The sequence below is a fragment of the Taurulus bubalis genome (assembly GCF_910589615.1).
Source record: "Taurulus bubalis genome assembly, chromosome: 5".
NCBI lineage: Eukaryota > Metazoa > Chordata > Actinopteri > Perciformes > Cottidae > Taurulus > Taurulus bubalis.
This window is the reverse complement of record NC_136593.1, coordinates 21001295-21022176: the sequence shown is the minus strand read 5'-3', so window position 1 is coordinate 21022176 and position 20882 is coordinate 21001295. Positions and strand designations below refer to the sequence as shown.

The 20882-nt window shown below is 42.0% G+C and overlaps 1 protein-coding gene across 1 annotated transcript in view; it reads right to left on the bottom strand.

Annotated features, from left to right (window-relative positions):
• Nucleotides 1-216: 216 nt before the first annotated feature.
• The window catches only part of cntn6 (contactin 6), a gene marked incomplete at both ends in the record, with an annotated part of 37893 nt that continues 17227 nt past the window's right edge, over nucleotides 217-20882 (bottom strand). Inside the window, 11 exons of the mRNA XM_079218911.1 lie at nucleotides 217-489; nucleotides 1356-1468; nucleotides 2597-2777; nucleotides 9699-9814; nucleotides 9918-10152; nucleotides 10519-10589; nucleotides 11178-11327; nucleotides 13737-13895; nucleotides 15857-15974; nucleotides 17793-17965; nucleotides 18605-18732. Of these exons, the coding sequence (XP_079075037.1) occupies nucleotides 217-489; nucleotides 1356-1468; nucleotides 2597-2777; nucleotides 9699-9814; nucleotides 9918-10152; nucleotides 10519-10589; nucleotides 11178-11327; nucleotides 13737-13895; nucleotides 15857-15974; nucleotides 17793-17965; nucleotides 18605-18732 (1717 nt within the window). The remainder of the gene's footprint in view (nucleotides 490-1355; nucleotides 1469-2596; nucleotides 2778-9698; nucleotides 9815-9917; nucleotides 10153-10518; nucleotides 10590-11177; nucleotides 11328-13736; nucleotides 13896-15856; nucleotides 15975-17792; nucleotides 17966-18604; nucleotides 18733-20882) is intronic.

Genomic DNA, 20882 nt, shown 5'->3' with positions numbered 1-20882 from the left:
GTGAACTGTCTATTTGAGGCACAATATAGCCTCTACCTATTTTTTAATACAGTATATTCTATATTTATGAAGATGTGAGGCTTCAATATATGAGGCTTCAATATTCTGAGTAAAAAAAGTCATCTTCATGAGGGTGAACCACTGTCCAAGTCTTATTGCAATGCAATGTGTATTCTGAAGGCCTTGTTCAAGCTACGGTAAAGCTGATGAACAGCATCAGTCACACGGGGGATTAGTTACACGGAGTGCACCCGTTCCACCGCCTCTCTGCTTAATTCCAACTCCAATCATCGACATGCCGCAGAGTGTTTGAAACTTACTGGACATCTTTGGTATGCGGATGGGACCACTGCTCGTGCCGTCGCCCCCTCCGGTCAGAGCTTTGATCTCAATGAGGTAGTCCTCTCCAGAAGGGATTTGCAGCTCCAGGCTGGTCTTATTGGTTTCCAGTACAGTGGTCCTGCTGTGCCAGTTCTGACGATACACAACCTGGAGGAGAGCGAGGATCCCGCAGTGAGCACTTCATTCTCCAGTCGTAAGTCAGAAATTAAAACTTTAGGACCCCTTGGCAAATGGGAAAGTATGGCTTCATCCAACATATTAAATTAGCGTGTGAAAAACAAATCGAGTTCCCTTTAGCAGGAGACCAAATGTTGGTTATACAATCCCTCTGGAGAGGAGTTGATGAATTCTAAATGCCTTGTGAGGTGCTGCTTTTTTGGCCCTCTGACTTAAAAGTGGAATATTTTCACTTCACAACCTCAGACATCCCTTTTTACAGATTTACTTGTGTAATTCAACTAAATTCAAACGCAGCATAATGGTTTATTTCATCCTTCAATAGTCAAACTGGGAATTCATTTTTAAAAACTGTAATAATAACTGTAAGAATTGTAAGAATGTTTGTATTTCTGATTCACAGCAATGCCAAATTGTGAACCCATTCATGTCTGCATGCTTCCTTACAACAGAGCCTCACAAAAGACTTATCATTAAACGAGCAGGGCCGCATATCTCTGGAGAATACATTTTATTAATATATTTATGGAAAGCATTATCAAATACAGTTTTTTTTTCCACACAAGTATGCAAAGTGGATCCAATATGAGCCATTGTTATACTTGTTGGAAGAAGCTGAATTTCTTCTGTGGTCATGATGCCTTTTTCGTTTTATCACCTGGAACTGATCTTTTAATTTTGAAAGGGCCAGACAGGGCCAATCCATAATGTAGCACTGGAGCACTGCACTTTATCTTTCCACTGCGATGAGAAAGCCATTTATTGGGATGACAGCTGCTGAGGCTCTATTTGTTTCTCCACTTTTGGAGTTTCTGCTATTTCTCTGACAAACTCACCTTGTATCCTGTCACCTCGGACTCATTTTCCATCGCCTTGACGTGTTCCCAATTCAGAAAGATCTTAGAGTTGGTCAGGTTCCACTCGATATTCCCTGGAGGCTGACTCGGAGCTGCAAGACGTGTAATGATGTGGACACAAGGTTCACAAACAAATGCATACAACTGTGCCATCATCAATAGTATTCTCTACACTTACTTCCTAACATTTCGGGTCTTATTTAAATCAAGTGACAAACACCAGTTCTGAAGTGATTCCTGAAGGGCCTTGCACTTGCATTCTGTCTACTGACCAGCAGGGGGCGACTCCTTTGGTTGTAGAAAGAAATCAATTTGTATTGAAGTCTATGAGAAAATGACCCTACTTCTCACTTGATTTATTCCCTCAGTAAGTTTATTAGTTTCAAGTCTTATTCAATACAGCATGATGCTCATTTAGTAAGTGATGGTCCCATTTAGAGTAAAATAGACCATAAAGCAGGAGATGTTTTAGCATTTTGGGTGCACTGTTATATAAATGAGACCCCCTTGGACTGGAAGCAGAATGCATTTCAAACTATATACGTCCCGGATCACACTGGAGAAAAACTGAGGTTAGGACAAATAGAAAATGCATGCTCTTCATTTGTGTGTGTGAAGACAAAGCCAAAGAAAGGATGAAATGAAAAGTTTATCCTGGAGCAGCGAAAAAAGTATTTTGTGTTTCACATTATAATGAACAGCTTCAGCGGTTAGGAGTGGGTCCGATTTAGGAAAGACGACTTTTTTGTTGTTGTAATGAATTAATGATTTGAATGAATGAACACAAGAAATGAATAACTATGAAAAGACTACTACTACAAAAACTAATAATAATAATAATATGCATCTCTCAAACAATTTAAAATATATTTGTTTTACTCTTAACATTATTTATTATTTTAAATTATTCTACTTTAATAGCTATATATAGTAACCTTTTTCGGATTTAAGACTTTTAGTCTAAAATATAAAGTCTGGATCGGAATCCAATGTATTGATAATTTTTACATACAATGAATTTGGTTTGGTGTACTGGTGCATAATCCACCCTGTTCTCATAACGCGTCAAACCACGCTGCTTGGTCAATGTGACCCACCCACCCGTGGCGTTACATGCGGAGTATTGCATTTAAATAGACTTGAATCTGTGGAAGGCGAGTCGACTAAAAGGCAAAAGCAAAAAGAAACAAACACACGTGTGTGTCTTGTGTGTGACTCACGTGGCTTCTTGGTTGTGTTGTTAAAAGCGGGGCTGCAGGGTCCAAGTCCGGCACTGTTCTGGGCTCTGACTGAGATCAGATAGACTGTGCTGCCCTTCAAGCCAGAGAGCAGAGCCGTGGTGTTGATAACCCTCACTCTCTCCGCCTCACTCTGCTCAGATCCTTCCTCCCAAAAGAGAACCTGCACCAAAGATACGAGAGTTACCGCGGACACCCGGCCACATTGTTTGGCATCTTCCGTTTCCCATTACCGATCCATAAACCGGTACAAATCTGCGAAACGGTGGAGTCAAGTCGAGCCTTATTTATTTTGCCAATTCCCCACTGAGAGTCTCACAATGTGCTTATAAAGAAGAGTATTATTCTGGAGTGCATATAGGTTGTCGCAAGCTGGCTGAGGGAATGTGATAAGAAGCGCAAGGGGTTATACAAGGGAAATTGATTTAAACTAAAGGGTCATCTAGGTTTAAGTCTTTAACATGCTGCAACAGTCATTCTAAGGAAATAAAAAAACAGAGTTCCACACTATCAGCTGTAGGTCCTGAGGCATCCAACCCACTTTTTTTTTTTTAAACTACCAAGTGATACCGTATCTGACAATCAGCAATACCAAACGCAGCACCGGGAGGGAGAAGTGCAAGGACAAGGAGCTCGTCAGAATCTGTATTCACAGTGGGATCCTTTATGACCCCGAACACGAGACAGAAACATGTCAAACAGATGGTTTTGAGAGGAGCTGCTTATTCAATTGGCTGCACACAGGTTCGCAGGGATCTTGCTCGTGGAAAAGGCAGATTAGCGACAGGGCCTGGAGTTGCTGATAACAGATGCGTCAAGGATGGTTTTTATTTTGAACACCAGCAGTTTAATTATAGCAGTTTTACCAGCACTTGGGAAAACACCTAAAAAAACCTGAGCGGAAGAAGTTTTTAACGTCACATCTGCCACACACACACACACACACACACACACACACACACACACACACACACACACACACACACACACACACACACACACACACACACAGGGATGAAAGAGGGGGATCTGAGGAGGCTTAGGCTGTCTTGCTGCATCTTAAAGTCTTATGGAGATAGTGGCAGAAAAGTGCATCGTATCACCGTAGTTATTTACATATTCTTTATTTTCCCACTTCTATTTTGAACTTGAATTGGTGATCATCTTATGGTATCAAAAAGTAGAGTATAAACACTGTACGTGCATTGCCTACATTTTTTGTGAATTGCATCTTTTTCTGATAAATCTACTGAAAAGGTAAAATAAACTACAGAAGTATGTCTGAAGTTGGCACTGGATTGTCCTGCCAATAACCAGCAGACTTCCCTGCATTATCCACATGAAAGCTGAGGGTACCACATATATGACATTTATATGAAATGCCTTGTAATTTAGGAAATTCTTCCAAGACATTGTAGAGAACAGCATCTGTTCTGTTGTCTCCCATACGGATTCCTATATTGTAAAGGAAATTGAACGTTTGCTAAATGCCTTCCCCAAACAGTGATTGTCCAATGGTCGCTTAGCAACTGTAACTCGGGATGGGAGAGGGAGTGTGCATGGAGCAGTAGTGGAAGTGATACTCTGCATTGAAAGAGTTTGAAGACTTGGGACTTTTTTTTATAGCCTTTTTAAATCCAGAAAAAAATACAAGAGCCAAAGTGTAGGGAATAGATTAAGCTGTGGGTTTATCTGCATGTCTGGCTAAACGAGTTAATCACGGCAGAAACCTAGTGCTGCTTCCAACACCCAGGTAGCACCTTATTTGTTAATTAACTACAATATCTTGGGGGTCAACAGGTGTTTGACCTCAGCCATGCTCTTAGACGTTACTGGGTTTGGGCAAGGTTACCCATGATGCCTTTGACAAACCCATCTGTTCGTCCTGCTCCCCCAATCCTTTTCTCGAGTAAAAGACAACATTCAGTTTGAAAATAATGAAACAGAAACCTAACCTGCCTTTTAATGTGCCAGTGGCTGATGACAGTCAGCAACATCAAAGTTGCTGTTTAAATCATACAATATTAATGTAGCTCCTTCATTTCCTGGAGTACCAACCAGACAAAGTGTGCAGCCGCTCGGGGACCCTATTAGCCTAACATCTCCTGAACAAATGGCAAACACAAATTTTGGATTTCCAAGGGACGTGGACCAAAATGCTTCTGGAAGCAATATGTCTGAAGAGTGTTGTCATTTTAGTGCCATCAGAATTGGAAGATAAACTGTTTTTTTTTACCCACTCTACCTAATTATCAGAAAAAGAAGCGCTGCTGGCTCGGCAGCTTCAACATTAAGATCCACATCAACTGCAGCCATCTTGGTCGTTATCATTGTCTCAAATACGCCCCAAGTTAGATAAACGGTTGTGATTGGCCCATCAGATCTCAACTAGCTTGAAATCTGTCCAAAGGGAAGACGGGGCCAGACGCATCTGCCAAAGAAAATCAGTCATGAGCTTGCAGATTCAACCGGGTCCCGGTCAACAGATTTTTGGTACTAGCAATTTTGTTGATTTTGTTGATTTTTCACACTATACCGTACGTTTTACAATATCTATGTATGTGTGGCCTGTCCTGCAGAGCGGCTCTGTTTTTTAATATTTTTTATATTGAGCTCAGTATTTTAGGGCTGGTTGGAGTCTGGGCAAATAATGAATCGGCCGTGTGTGGCTGATCTGAAAGACTTGGATAGGGCAGGAGGGCACTTGTTTTGCCCTGGGGCCCCGCTTACAGGTTAATCCTGCCATGCAGAGACTTTTATAGAGGCGTATAGTTTTGATGGTGAAACAGACAGACTCAAAAGTTCAAAGTGTTCAGAAGATAGTGTTCGCTGAAGTATTACACTTTCTCAGTCTGTTATCACTAGGAGCTGCATTTATGTCCAAGGGCTCCTGCTATTTTCTTCCATATGGGGCCTATAAATCACAGTATCTCGCCATGAGAGCCAAACATGGTATAACATTCACATCCAGGCTCAAGTGCAATCAAACAAAACCTCAGAGTTGCAGAGGAAAGCCTCCTCAATATATTCAGTCTATAAATGTCTTTAATGTCCGTAATGCGATGGCATGCTTCGTTATAGCATCATCTTTAGCAGTAGCAAAGAGCATGTTTCCTTCACCCTTCAAAGTTCTCTTACCTTTGGTCTCATTATGACTTTTCAATGCTCGTCATCATTTCCGAGCATAGTGTACCATACAAGTAAACACAACACCCCACTCTTTCTGTCCACAATAGCTGGAATCCCCAAAATGTAGCTTTCCTAACTAGCGGGTCTGCCATGCAAATAAAAAAAAATGCCACTACTGTTTTTGTTTTGTCAACGCTACAACTACTGCTCAGCTTTGTGATGCTAAAAGACAATAAAGGATTCTTTACTCCATGACATATTAGAGCAGCTATTCTCACTGTTAGCTAGCTAACGTTCCCTCTGAGGTGAAAAAGAGATGTGGGAGACAACCCCGCGCCAGTAAAAGCCCCAAAGCGTGAGGTGAGTAAATATTAACCTGAATACAATACATTTGGTTTCAAATAAGGGCAGTGATGCCAAGCTGATAGCAGAGTGTGTTGAAATCCTGTAAAATGGGTCGCTAAAACCATCAAAGCTCCAGAAATACTGAAACACAAATTGTCCGGGATGTGTTGGGAACCCCAATTAAAAGGCACAATAGAAAGCTGTCAACATTAACAACTCGGTCAAATGCCACTTCCATAGCTGGTATATGGTTGCTGCTTGTGTAGCTGGTTGCAAGAAACCCTGTACGATCACAGAGGAGCTAACCTTGCCAAGCGTTGTGGATATGTGCCAAGAGTTTCTGGTTGAGGTAGTTGCTACAAAATTCAGTCAATACTACTCTTTCCCATGTCTCTCACTGAGATAAGCAGAGTTTCTATATTGGTCATTGCAGCTGACGGTTAAATAACACACATACAGTATAGCCCATTTTATTTTTTTCTCCTTTTTTGCCATGTTGTTTAGTTTTTTCCCCAATATATTTTGAAAGGCAGTCCTTCTGGACTGTAAAGTAAAAGGACACTTCACTGAGAGGAAAGGCCTTGCCATGGCATTAGTTGTCCACCACTCATGGGAGAGCCCTTTGGGGCAGATCAATCCTGCTGGGACAGATAGGTAGAGGCCTACAGGTGCTCTCAAGGCTCTCTGCTCCACTGCTGGCTGCAGCATCGTTTCTACTTTTTCTATCCTTTTTGAAGAAATATATACAGGTTATGTACAGTACAGTTATCGTGATAGTTTCATTTAGGATGAACAAAAACAAAACAGGACATCGGGTATATCCATCGAACAAGGCCAAACCATCTGTTTCTGATAAAATGCAACCGCACACTAAAACATATTGACCATGGCTCAAGTCCCACATGAAAACATAGGCAGAAAGCATGGGTCCTGTGGAATCACCAGTGTTGGCGTGAACAATTCTCCAGAAATAAATCAGAGGCGACTGATTCTAAATAGGGATCACTTCTTAATTCCCATCACTAAGGGCCTCTGATGAAATACATTTTGTCCGAGCACTGTGTTCTAGCAGGGTGTATGGACAGGGCATAGTGAATGGGCTATATTCTTCAATTTCTCCGTCTCCCTCCCGTCTTGGCTGGAGTGAGGCCTCTAATGAGGCTGTAGGCATCCTCTGTTGGGACATTCAGGAGCAACTACAGAGGGAGGTTATTTCTGGGGTTCATCCAGAAGACTGCAGACACAAAAGTTTATATTCCAGCACTTTCTAGGACTCGGGGGGGAGCAGGTATACTTTTCTCAAGTGCTCCCCAATAAGCCATCGTGTTACTTGTAACGAATTGCACAAAGTTCTGCATTTTTACTGTAATGAGCTACTGGAACTAGTTCAATCAAGTCGAATAGTAACCGCAATAAACTTAAATGCCCTCTAAGATTCACAGCATTTCTATGATTTATGGATTGCATCCACCCAGGTCTCATTATGGCAATGGCTGAGCTAGACACTAACGGTGCAAACAATGGCAACAGGGCTCAAACAGCCAGCGGTGTTGACCTGAGTGGGATCGGAAGGTGGCCGCTACACTTCCGTGCTTGAACGTGTTTATTTTTTATTACCCTAGCACAAAAAGTTCCTTCACTTTACCTTTAATGGAACGACCTACATGAACGGCCACTGTTTAGCCCCTGACCCCGTTGTGTAGATAACATTAGAGTCACTGCAGTCTTTTTCTGCGGAGATGTGCTAATTCTAATGGCCCGTGTTGCTCTGTATCTTATGGGCGTGTAAACAGCTGTTTGACATTAGCGTGACAACCCATCGCTTTTGTTTCCACCGCCCCCCAAGTGCCCATCAGTTATTGCGGGTAGAAGGGCCAGTGCACCTGGGGACCATTCCCCTGACAGCTCCAAGGGAACTAGTGTACTGGAGGGATGAATAGGTCTTGGTCAGGAACACCTTTAGGATATGTGGGCAACCTGCCCTGACGAGAAAACAATCTTTGTATGACACGGATGTGAACAAATGACTGTGGTAGTTGGGCCTAAATAGGCAGAATCCGTCCTTGCACTCTGCATTACTGTACATTATACTATTATAACATATAACATTATTCACAAAGAGACAGTTTAAGTTAGTGACACAAAGGCATATCATTTACTTCCACACCTTGAGATATTATTCTTAATTGCCCCGGCGGTCTAATTGCTAGTCTAGTGAGCCAAATTGTCACTCTATCCAATATTCAAAATAAATGAAGCCTTTAATGAGACATATCCTCTGGATAAACACTCTCATCTAAATACATGATTGTGACAGTGATGAAGTTCTGGAACTAATTACCTAACTCAACATGATATAAGTAACTTTCTAAAAGCAGACTCAGCGTCTGTTCATCCAGAATAGAATATTTGATAATGATTATATTTTTGCAGTTGCTGTATAACTTTAATTATGAACCACAGCTAAACATAAGTGATTGTAGCAGCCTTGTATAGTACACTCTAGGGCATTGTGCCAAGACCCTGCAATTTAAATGATCCACTGAATCCTGATTTGAGAGGTAATTTAAGTTTAATTTAGAATATGATTAGAATATGTTACAGAAACCCAGTGGACTTGTTCAGGAAAAGTTTGTCATCCTTAGAATTTAAATGAATATCTAACCAGTTTAAAGGAGACATATCATGTGCAGGTTCATGCTTGTATCTTGGGTTTCCACTAAAGCATGTTTACATGCTTTAATGTAAAATTAATTAATGAATTTTCTCATACTGTCAGTCTGAACATACCTGTACTTCTGTTTGAAATGCTATGTTTTAGTCTCTTAAAGCCCCCCTCCTAAAAATCTTTAGAATTTTTAATCCAACAGTGAAATAACATATCTCTTAAGAAATAAGAAATGTAAGAAATAATTATACAATTAATGGTAAATCAAATGTTTTGCAACATTAAAAGGTTGTAAAAGTAAATGTATAATTATCGTAAAGGAGGTGATTATTTATATTGGAACAAAGTTGTACATTTAGTTTCCCTATTTCAGCATGAATATTCATGAAAAGCTCAGCTAAACTGCTCTGTCTCGCTCCCAAACAAGCCGTTGTGGTGCATCAAACCCCTGTCTTATAACAATGTGTGTACAAAAAACTGCCGATGACCTCAAAGCTTCTTCGTAGAGGTCAAGCCACCTGGGAATACCCGACCATATAAAATACCTGGGGCTTAGGAGAGACTGTTATTTTTATCTAGGTTTTTCACAGCTAAATCCCAGTAGAGTGTTTGTTGTACCGGATAGTGATGTATGATGTTCACACTTTCGTTTATTTATTTATTATTGTGAATAGAGGCTCCCAGATATCCTTGGTATTGAGGTCTTGTGGAGGCTGCAACAGCTGCCAACAGACCTCTTCATCCTCGAGATAAGCTGGTGAAAAATCTTCCGCTCCAACACATGCAGTATTTCAATGTCAGAATATTTCCTCCTTGTCGCCACTGGCGGTTCTATTCAAATGAACGCCGGCTTATTATACTGCCAGTCATTCTGGGATTAATGTCTGCTCCTTGTTTGAATCTTCCTTGTGGCACTATTATTTCAACTTTTCTTTTTCATACCTCATACGCAATGATCTTCCCGCTGCCGGACCCGCTGGGAATGGGTTCCCAGTACACTTCGATCTCAGAGGCTGACACAGCGCGGGCCCAAACTCTCGATGGCGCCTCAGTGGGCTCTAAATAGGAGAGATCATGAATTATGCATGTTAGCAATTAAGAGTTCAAGATCAACTTTATTTCTGTTCGCAGCGCTTACGGGACACACACACACACACACACCTTCCTCTGCAGAAAACACTGTGACGACGAGGCTGAACGGCCCCTCTCCCATGCTGTTGTAGACTCCCACTTTCACTTCACACTGGGACAGGGGCGCGATGCTGTCGTTCCTGTAAATATATCTCGACGCATCAGCTGATGCCAGCACCGTCTGGATCCAGGTGCTGCTGCCAAGTGGGCGGAAAGCCACGACGTATCCAAAGTCCTCTCCGCTCTGCTGTTCCTCTGGAACGGGCTGAGAGAGGAGCACAGGAAAGTTACGCCTTTGACCCAAACAACTGTGAGCAGCAATGGAATCGGGGAGTTGTAAAGTATCGAGCAAATACTCAGCATCTTTCAGCACTTCGAGCCACATCCAAAGAATATAAAGTTGTCACCTAACTCTAGATTTACACATATGAAAGTTGCACTGGCTCCGTACCCACACTTTGATTTACTCAGCGGGAAAGGGGGCGAGCAGGCAGCAAATCAGGGGAGCTCTGCCTTTAATTAAAAGCCATTCGCTGAGTGCCAGGCCCCTGTGGACACGCCCCCCCCAAGTTTGTTCTCGCCGAGAGCTCCATCACAATGGATGACCACTCAGGGATTCCCATCATCTTACCTCCCACGTGATGACGAGTTCTCCTCGAGCTCCTCCGCCGCCGCTCACATTGACCGGCGCAACCTTGGGAACTGAAACGGGCACAAAGGATACTCGTCTCAGGCAGGTGCAGAGGATTCTGTTCGACGTCACGACAGTCGAACGAGGAGGTGAAAAAGGAGGTATTGGTGTAAGACGAGTTTGTCACACAGCGGAGGTGTGTGTGTTGTGCTGAGAGTGGTGTCGCCGCCCGCGTACGGTGACGTTATTAGTCGAGCACCGTATGTCGGCCCCATGTGTGAGGCACGACGGGGAAACTTGTTCCCTTGTGATTCAACCAGCGGGACGGAAATGACTAACACGCTCAAAATAGACACATCATGCTGACGTCTTGCGTGCCAATAGGTCACTTACTCTCCAATAGGTCACTAACTCTCTCTCTCTCTCTTAATTAATCATGTTCCAGAGTTCTGACATACAGGAGCTGTAAGTGTGGATGCTTGAATGCTTTAAAAAGCGTAACGGAATTCCCACTTCTTTTGCATGCGACTGAGTAATCAAAGCATTGGCACGAAAAACGATCGGCACGTTCGAAAACATCACAGGAAACGGATAAATCACATTCTCCAAGTGTGGCTGATTAATTTGTTACGAAGGGAGACAACACATTGAGAGGATACCTGCTGCTTCGGTTCGAATCTGTTTTGATGGCGTGCCGGGCTCTCCCACGCCAACGCCGTTGATTGCCACCACCCTGAATTCGTAATCCACCCAGGGGTTCAAATCTTTCACTGTTGCATGCATCATCTGTCCAGGCACAGAATCAGGAACTAGGATTAAAGAATTTAGAATTGAGATGTGTTTCTTTCTCTTCTTCTTTTAAAAAGGCACATTTCACATTTCATCTCCAACAAATATTTCAAAAAAAACATTTCACAAACCAGTAATGTACATCAAAATGAAATGTTGACATAGTTTTCCCGTTACAGCACTTTCAGTACACCTTTAGCAATTATTGTGGAGGCTGTACAGCAACGTCATCATGCAATTCACACACACATTCAAGGAATACACAGATTTAATAAACTGTCGCTTCAGTTGACGTGACTGACATTACAGACATAAACATCATCCTGCAATCAGCTTGGAATGTTTAAGATCGCCGTCTCTCACATAAAACTGCAACGTTAAATAAACCGGTGTTGAGGTTACAGAAGGATGAAATGACATTAGAGCAGATGAAGTTATTTTGCTTAAACTTGTCATTACCAAGTAAATGTTGATAGCGCAAAGTAATGGCTGTAGAATAATGACACCATCTGCGTTTAGAACGGCTCCCTGTGAGCCTCGCAGCCACCGTGCAGTTCAGTCTGCCTCCGGTTACGACCTCCTGGGATAACGATGGCTCCCTTCACAAAGTGAGCGCGTAAAACTATTGAGCGAGCGCTTTTGTTTGTGGCGGAGGGGAAACAAACGGAGTGACTCGTATTGCAATGGCACTGTCTTGTTCATAAAGTTTGTGGAGGAAAAATATAAAATCTGTGGAAGCTCTACCTAGGTGGTGATGAATCATTATTTTTGAACAATGTTAAAACAAGAGTGACCTCGGACAGAGAGCTCTCAGACATTACAGGCTTCCAAAACGACATTTAGTCATCTTTCTTTCGACTAAATCAGTAAGTAACAAAACCTGCCCTCTTATTAAAACCACTTCGCTTTTATCGTCGCCCTGTGTGGTTGGTAGTTGCTTTAGTCCCGCTTTGAAACGCTGTAGGGGAGGCGGTGGCGGTTGAAGACTTGTTTATTGCCACTTTAATGATTATTTCTGACAAATAGGCTGGTAAGTAGAATGGAGTGTAAGGAAAATGAAGAGAAGAGCCGGCCAATGTGTCTATATATTCTCCACTTTATATAACCGATCGTTAACAACCTCTATCGCAGACGAAGAAAGGACATAAAAGCCCATAAAGGCAGTTTGAATAAGCCGTAATATGGCCTTCTAACACCATTTCACACCTTGTTAACAGAGTCAAGATTAGGTTTCGAATACTTTGTCCATCCCCTGTAACATCACAATCACCTTTTCATAATAACACAGCAGCCCAACTATGGTCTAAATTGAAGAAAATGTAACATTATTATTTTCACAAAAGTAGAGCTGTTGCAGTGGATTGCACGAGTTAATTTGGAATACTTGATTGTCTCCGTAACTCATTGACTTTCCCTCTACCTGTTTCTTACCGGTCTTGTGAGGACCCCAGGTATGCTGGTCCTAACAGCTGCCTTTGTAGCTAATGAAGCCTAACATTAACATCTGATCAAATATGATGTCTGCCTTTTCCTTGGATGGACACATTTTATTTTGTTTTGTTTATTTTGGCACTGGCAGGATAATTTTTTCCCCAAAACTGCACACATAGCAAGAGCAAGAGCACATATAGCACAGCACAAGAGCTCGACATATAAATTGGCCAATTACCATGTTGCAGATATATATATATATATATATATATATATATATATATATATATATATATATATATATATATACATACACAGAAGCAGTACTGATGCCCAAACTATGTTTGCTGAATTGCAGTGTCTCCATAGGATAACGTCACTTGAAAGCACCAGAAAGTAGATTTTTTTTTTCAACTGTAAAATGCGACAATGAGTTCAAAACTTGGTCAGAATTCTTTAAAGAACACGTGAAGATCAGCTGACTTGTAAAAAGAAAAATACTTGGCTTGACATTGGCATTTACGAAGAATATTTTGAGTTGCATTTTTGAAAAATGTAGGAGTATGCAGAGTTTTGGGAGTTTGATCTATATACTTTTCTGGATGCCGCAGTATCGGCTGCATAGACTTTGATTATTCTTTTCCAAATCTGTCTCTTTTTGAGTCCCTCAGCCTCATCAAACTGCAACGCCAAGTTGCTGGAGTTCCCCTTTAAGGGATCAAAAATGTTGGCTATATGCTATGTGTTTGTGTAAAACTGCTGTATTATTATCAGATTTTCGTAACTCCCGTATCGGGTGGTTTTAACAAGCCGCATGCTAGATTCTGTTTCCTGAGTGAACTTCAGAATGATGAAAAAGAGCCTATCGTGAGCGACTTTAACAACAGGACCCTTAGTTTTTGAAAGAGAGGAAAGTCTCCTGTGGCCACAGACACAGGCATTTTACAGTGTAAAATCCTCAGTGTTGACTTGCATTGAAAATAACAAGCAGCTGTTACCTGTTCTCACAGTCTGCCATCCGATAGAGAAGGGGGTCCTGGCCTGGACCATGTACATGGTAACAGGACTGTGGTTGTCAGGTCCGGAGCCCCAGGACAGTTGCACAGCGGTGTCAGTGATGTCGCTCACCGCCAGGCCTTCCGGAGCGCCAGGGGGTCCTGCAACAGCCCGAAACGAGGACAGACACCTGCATCAGCTTCACTGCACAAAACAGCAGCCGAATCAAAAGGAGTCACTTCAGGTGAGCGCGGCGGACTCAGAAGTGATTCATAACTCTGCTAACAACCTCAGTGTTGTGGAGGTTTAATGGGTTCTATTGGGAGTGCCAGTCTAATCAATACACTGGATAGTGCAGTTCACTGAGGTCAGGCCATCTACTGTATGAGTTTACTTACACCATGTGTGAGGCTAGAGAGTTTCAGAAATACAAAAAATACAAGATACTTTTTTACCAACTATGAAAGAAGTCGTGCCCGAGTGAATCGAGAAGTCTCGTCAAGTGAGAGGGACTATTTATCTTGTGTGCTCTCCTTGTCCAAACTAACTAACCGTGATAAGATAAATCATTATTTTATGATAGCAATGGAGAGGCTGTTAATGGCCAGGGATTCATAGAAAACAAGGCAGGATTTTTCAATTGAGATCTTATTGAAAAATTAGGGAAAGCACAAACATGGGATCAAACAAACAGGGCCGGCGGATTTTCCTGCTAAGCCCGCAAATCTGCAAAGAGCAGCCCTGAGCCCTCAGCGGGACTACCTGCTGCTGGAAGGAGATCACTGAGTATCAACGACGCTTGGTTTCAGATTATGCACACGATCCATATGTAAAACCCGCAGTCGTCTCTGACTTTGGCTGCCGACTCTTGATCTCACGCTTGGCCAATCTCAACCTCAGACAACAGTGTTATTTCCCCCCTCTATTTGGTTATCCAATTCAGTCATGGGTGACTGGCTGTGACCGGCACAGCAGTTTACAGTAAAAAAATAAAGTATCAGGGCAATAAATATATATATATATATATATATATAGGTCATGGAATATATATATATATATATATATATATATATATATATATATATATATATATATATATATATATATATATATATATATATATATATATTCCATGACCTTTTTGGAGCATACTGTGTGTGCTGTGCCCAGCAGCTGTCTTCACACACACGACCTCTCACTGTCAGGACTTGTCTGTTGTGATGTCAGGTTCAAATATCTTATCAGCTGTTTAAATCAGTTGATGCAGATATAAAAGGTCTCAGTTCCGAAAATGCATTGCAAGTCCGACCCATTGCAGGCCCACTCGGTAAACTGGGCACAGGATGGAAAGAAAATCAAGAGCCGGGGTGAGGATCATGACACGTGCAAACACACTTCGGAAATCGACACCATAGATGAGAAGGGTAAAAAAAAAAAAAAGATGAATCGTGAGCAGTTTATTTTGAAAAGACGCTGTGCGTGTCATGAGCGGAAACCAACGCGTCCAAAACATGACACTACAGGGATGGCAGGGCCACAGACCAAGAGTCAGAATTTAACAGTAACATTAAGGAAGGATCACGTCACACAAACTGCCGAACTTGAAAGAATGCACTAAATTACAAAATAACGCTTCACATGGGTCCTTTGAACCTCCGATATGCGCATGTAAAGCTATAAGATATCCACGTTATAACATCAACATTCCTCCACAGAATGTATGGAGTTAAAAACTTTAGAAGGAAGTGTTTTCACTCTTGCATGAAGCCGTTCTCTGATCTTCACCGGATAGCCTCAAAGCTTTCGGAGTAACTCACCTGTATCTCTTTAACTCGATGATCATAGGGCCCATGGGTTAAAAACTGAATAAATTAATATCAAAAATGCTTATGGTTGTCAATCAGAAAGCCTTTTAAGCTGTTTTTCCCCCGAATCCCTCAAAACTGACATCATGGTGCTGCAGCGCTCATCTGACACCAGTGAGACGTGTGCGTCACGATGTTAAGAAAAACACACACACACACACACACACACACACTCCACAAAATAAGAAAAAAGGAAAAAAAGAAATTGAAAACCTCCATAGAGAGTGCTACAAAATGACAAGCAGGAAGAGGTGTACCTCTGACAATTAAGTCGGCTGCTGCTGAGACGGTGTCAACTTCGGTGTGCACCATACACACGTACTTCCCAGAATGCTTTAGCTGAATGTTCCTCACCATCAGGTCACCTGCAAATCCCTGATGACAAAGACACATTGGTATAAAAGTCTTGCAGAGGAAGAAAAACAGCAAAAAGTAGCAAAGTCAGAGTCAAAAAAGAAGAAAAAGAGAAGTATGAAAAATCCTCAGAGCACATTCAATTTCTTTCTCAGTCATACGCAATAAATCCTCCACAGGAGAATCTTTGGAGGAATTCACCACAGGACTACAAGAAAAAAACAAAAACATGACAGGGTAGCAGAAAAAATTACTTTAGCTCTACATTGAAAGGGAGGCCGGAGCAAAATGACTTGTTTCAAAACAGCTTTTTTGTTTGCTCTTTTGTTGTGTTCTTACTTTACCCTTCCAGCTCAGATGAATGGCTCAGACAAGAGACTGTTCGTGTTTGCACTGCTGCGCGCGCCCACACACCCGGATGTTTCTCCAAACTCCTTCCAGAAACCGACCCCCCATGCTTTGTGTAATATAACGAAGGCGAGCCGAACAGCTGCCGCGGCTATGTTCGCTGTGGAGATATCAGTGCTGTGCGGGCGACTTCCGTGGGCCTGGTGGACTCGATCGCAGGGAGTACAAATATAAATGTTGTTTCTGTTGTTGTTTAGTACCAATTTAATGAACATGACATAACGTGCTAATCAGTGAGCTTTCCACCTTTTTACAGTCTGTATGTGTGCTAAGCTAACCGGCTGCTAGCTTTATCCGCAGACAGACATGAGAGCGGTATCTTTTCATCTCTTAGCTCTTCAAAGCTATGCATATTATTCAAAATGTCAAACTATTCCATGAACATGCATCTCGTTTGTTCAATCCATACACAAACTGTAACGTGACAACATCAGTTTGCCTCAGTTTTTTTTTAACAGACAACCAGATGCAGTCTCTTCCTGGCATATGCCAGCGGGTAGCTGTGGGTAAACTTGCAATGACGCTGCAAACATAAAGACTATGTGGGCTTTCTATGTACCCTGGGGAAAATTCAACTCACGCAACTCCCTATAAAACCACGAATTGTCATTTTTAGTGTGCTTTGGAAGCCTCGCTTGGATCACTGTGATGCACATCATACTCTATCACCCAGAGAAAAAAAACAAAACTGAAAGGCTGCAACTTGTTCAAAACGCAACAACTTAAGTTAGAACAAAAACCAGGAAAAGAGAACATCTTACACCAGTACTAGATTAATTACACAAGCTACAATGAAAGAATGATAAAGAAGTACGGTGACGCAGCCTTTTGTTGTTACGCAGCGGAGGTTTGGAACAAACTTATCCTAACAATATAAGACAATCAACTCCTGTTGATAGTTTCATGGGAAAGCTTAAAATGTGTTTTTTATGATCTTGCGACGGTGGATGGGTCAAACAAACTGCGATCCTTCAGCCTGGAGACGGTGCTGTTTGTTCCATGTGTGAAACGAGATGTCAACATTGACTTTGTTTGTCAAGTGACTTGTTTACTTCAGTATCAACACTTCCGTAGTTGTTCCAACCCAAACGACGACCTTTTCCTCAACCTAACTACATAGTTTTGTTGCCTAAACCTAACTGAGTACATTCCTGTGAAGACGGAGGTTTATTTTGAAAGTAATGAGGAAAACGCATGAGTTCCTTTTTATGAGATATCATATGAACCGCTATGTGAAGATACACCATTAAATGTATATATTTTCAATCCAGGTTTTGATGAATAATTAGACGGTTAAGAAGCACTGGCGGGAAAGCATAGTTTCAATATCAGCTCTAGCTTTTAAAACAATGACATAGGTCAAATCCTTGGTTCTGATTGTCCTGGCTTAAAAATGCAAGAAGAACAAGCATTCAGCCAGATCATACATACCCCTCCAATCATCTCAAAGTGCTCCTGCCTGCTGAAATCAATGGCTTTCCCGTTGAAGAACCACTTGAAGATGGGAATCAGGGACGAATCACTGGACACCTCGCATGGCAGCACAATGCTCTGTCCCACGGTGGCGTCCAGACTCAAGGGTGGGACCACGATCTTGGTCGGCTCTAGGGCATCATGGGAAGAAAAGGAGAGAATTAATCGAGGCAGCATGTATCGCGGTACATCTATAAAATCCAGCAAAAATGAAGAACGCAATAAACCCTAATTTGCCCAGAACAGTCCGACAGATTCTGCTCTATCAGTGTAATTAAGTGACCTCAAATAACTTCAGTTAGGAAGCGAATGCCTCTCATAACTCAGCAATGAATAATTAAACACACTGCAATCACAATGTCAACTAGAGAGGCGGGAGTGGGGGGGGGAGAGAAAAGAAAAAGAACTCCCACTCTATGATCATCATTATTTAAAAACCCAAATCTGAAAGTGCTACAGCAGCTCTTTTTTAAATTAAATGTTAGTGTCAAAATATTCCTCACTCACAGCTACAGACGGCGGCGGTCTCCCCCACTCCCCCCACACTCTGCTACATGCACAATAACTCACAGCTGACAAAACCACGGATGACTTATACGTCTGTCAAAGCGGCGGGAACATAAAATGGCTATATATTTCATTATCAATTTCATGCTTGAGCTAGTATTTTTTATTTTTTCACCCCCCTTAACAACAGTATAAACCCTTGGCTAAAAAAGGCACAGTAGGGAAAGTGTGCGGTGAAAAAACAACAATAACAAAGGACATACCTTTCACCAGCAGCGTCCCGGTGCTGCTGGCTGTTCCGAAATGGTTTCTGGCCAAACACGTGTACCTGCCTCCCTCCGAGGCAGAGATGTTGGTGATACGCAGCGTCCCGTCCTCCGTGATTGTCTGTCTAGGGGAGAGGAACGAAACTTAAACAGCCCAGCTCTCAATCCGTTGGCTGTTAATTGAATGAAAAGTGATGATAAGCATCAAATTAGAAACTGCTTCTTGTCCAGAGATATGGTGTCATTTCTCGAGCCATTTCAACTATTTTTTTTCCCACATTTAATTTTTAAATGAAGGCTTCAGAATCTATTCCAAAAGTCTATTTGCAACGCCTCAGAAGATAACAATTATCTTAGCTGAAGCAGAACAGATTTGCTGTAGGGTCAGCACAGTATTGACAGCGCAGCAGCTTAAATGCACATATTAATTGGATACACAGTGGGCCACCAGGGCCGGGCAGCGCGGTGATAGGAGCAGGAGCAGGAGGAGGAGGAGGAGGAAGAGAGAGAGAGAGAGAGGGGGGGGGGGGGCGATTTAGAGCAGGATCTTTACCTGCAGCCTTATCGCTCTGCAACACGTGGAGATAGTATCAACATGCTGTGAAGCCATTTCTGAATAGTAATCGCATGGAGACATATAGAAGCATCTCACTTGATAAAAAAAATGTCAGGCTGGTCTCATAGGAGGAATAAAGTGTGCTGATGAGAGTGCTTGACAAAAAAAATTAAAATACAATTGTGAAAGGAGTTTTGACCACATGGTTGTAGCAGTTTGCGAGTTACTTAAATGGACCAAATTTCCTTTGTTTTTTTGCAATGTTCTCTCGTAAAAAAATGCAGCCAATTAAATCTGATTTTCGAAAAGTGTAAAAATATAATAAATACCATGTAAACGACTTATCTGTATTGTTAAAGGGGACATATCATGGGAAACTCGGATGGTCGAAACTCGCGCACATACAAGATGGGTGTCTGGATTCCCAACCAAGTGAGATGCAGGCTCATTAGAATACCACACACACACACACACACACACACACACACACACACACACACACACACACACACACACACACACACACACACACACACACACACACAAACCATTCCCTCGGGATTAATAAAGTTCTTTCTTATCTTATCTGAGTATCTCAATCCTCGGCTTGAGAGTAATCTTTGCAAAGGTGCACAATATATTTCTCACAAGCCAATCAGAGCGGACTAGGCTTTTTGGGGAGGGAGGTGGGGACTTAAAGAGACAGACACTAAAACGAAGCATTTCCGACAGAGGGTGAGTAAATAAATATAAGAAAGTCAGCGTATTTTTTATTTTTGTATGGACCTGAAAATGAGCATGGTCTGTTCTCTTTAATGCAAAACAATTAGTTTATCATACTGTCTGAGAGAAAGAGCCTTGTCCTTTACTGTCCTGTCTTTGACTGATATAAAATATAAATAAGAAGGATTTTTTTCCTGCCTTGTGTAGTGTTAGTAGTGCAGTCATTCATGTTCTATCACACCACAACCTTTACCGATAAGTAGGCCATCCTCTATGTAGCCTGAGAGGCGACACCGAGGGCCAAAACAAAGTATTGCTGCTGCCCAATAAGCTCATTGCTTTTAGTGCGCGGTAATAATTAAAGTTGACTTCGATAAGTGTGTATGCACATTTTAAATTAACTCAGACCTTCTCTCAGCTCAGACAACAAGACGCTGTTTAGAGACACTCTCCTGGCAAAATCAATCTGAAACAATCAAACTTTAAAAAGGGGCTTTAGAAAGTAAGTGAAAACATTTTACATTCCAGCCTGGAACGCACATTTATTGGCGCCGTGTGCTCTGCACAGAGAAGTTGGAAAGCATGTAAACATATTCATAAACGAGGCCGATAATGTGCTCCTGTTGTGACCTTTTGGATCGAGTAAATCAAACAGGAAAGCTGCGAGCAGCCAGCGCCGAAAATCAAACAGTTTCACACTGGCTACGCATTGGAATAAATATGTATTCACTGGAGGCCGCGCTGAGACCCAGAGAGCATGTCTGACACGGGGTGCTTTGCACTGATTTATTGACAAAAATATCAAACGCTGAGTGATGGAGGCGCGCTGAGAACATGACCCGAGGGGGCAATGAGCTGCGAAACAAACAGAAACACAAAGAAACTATCTGCTTTGTGGACAAACTCGGTTTATGTTGGGACTTTTTTACTCTTGTCCCAAAAAATGCGCTGCCCGGGTCATTTTTCTCCCTTTCTTTCATGACCAGCGCATGGGAA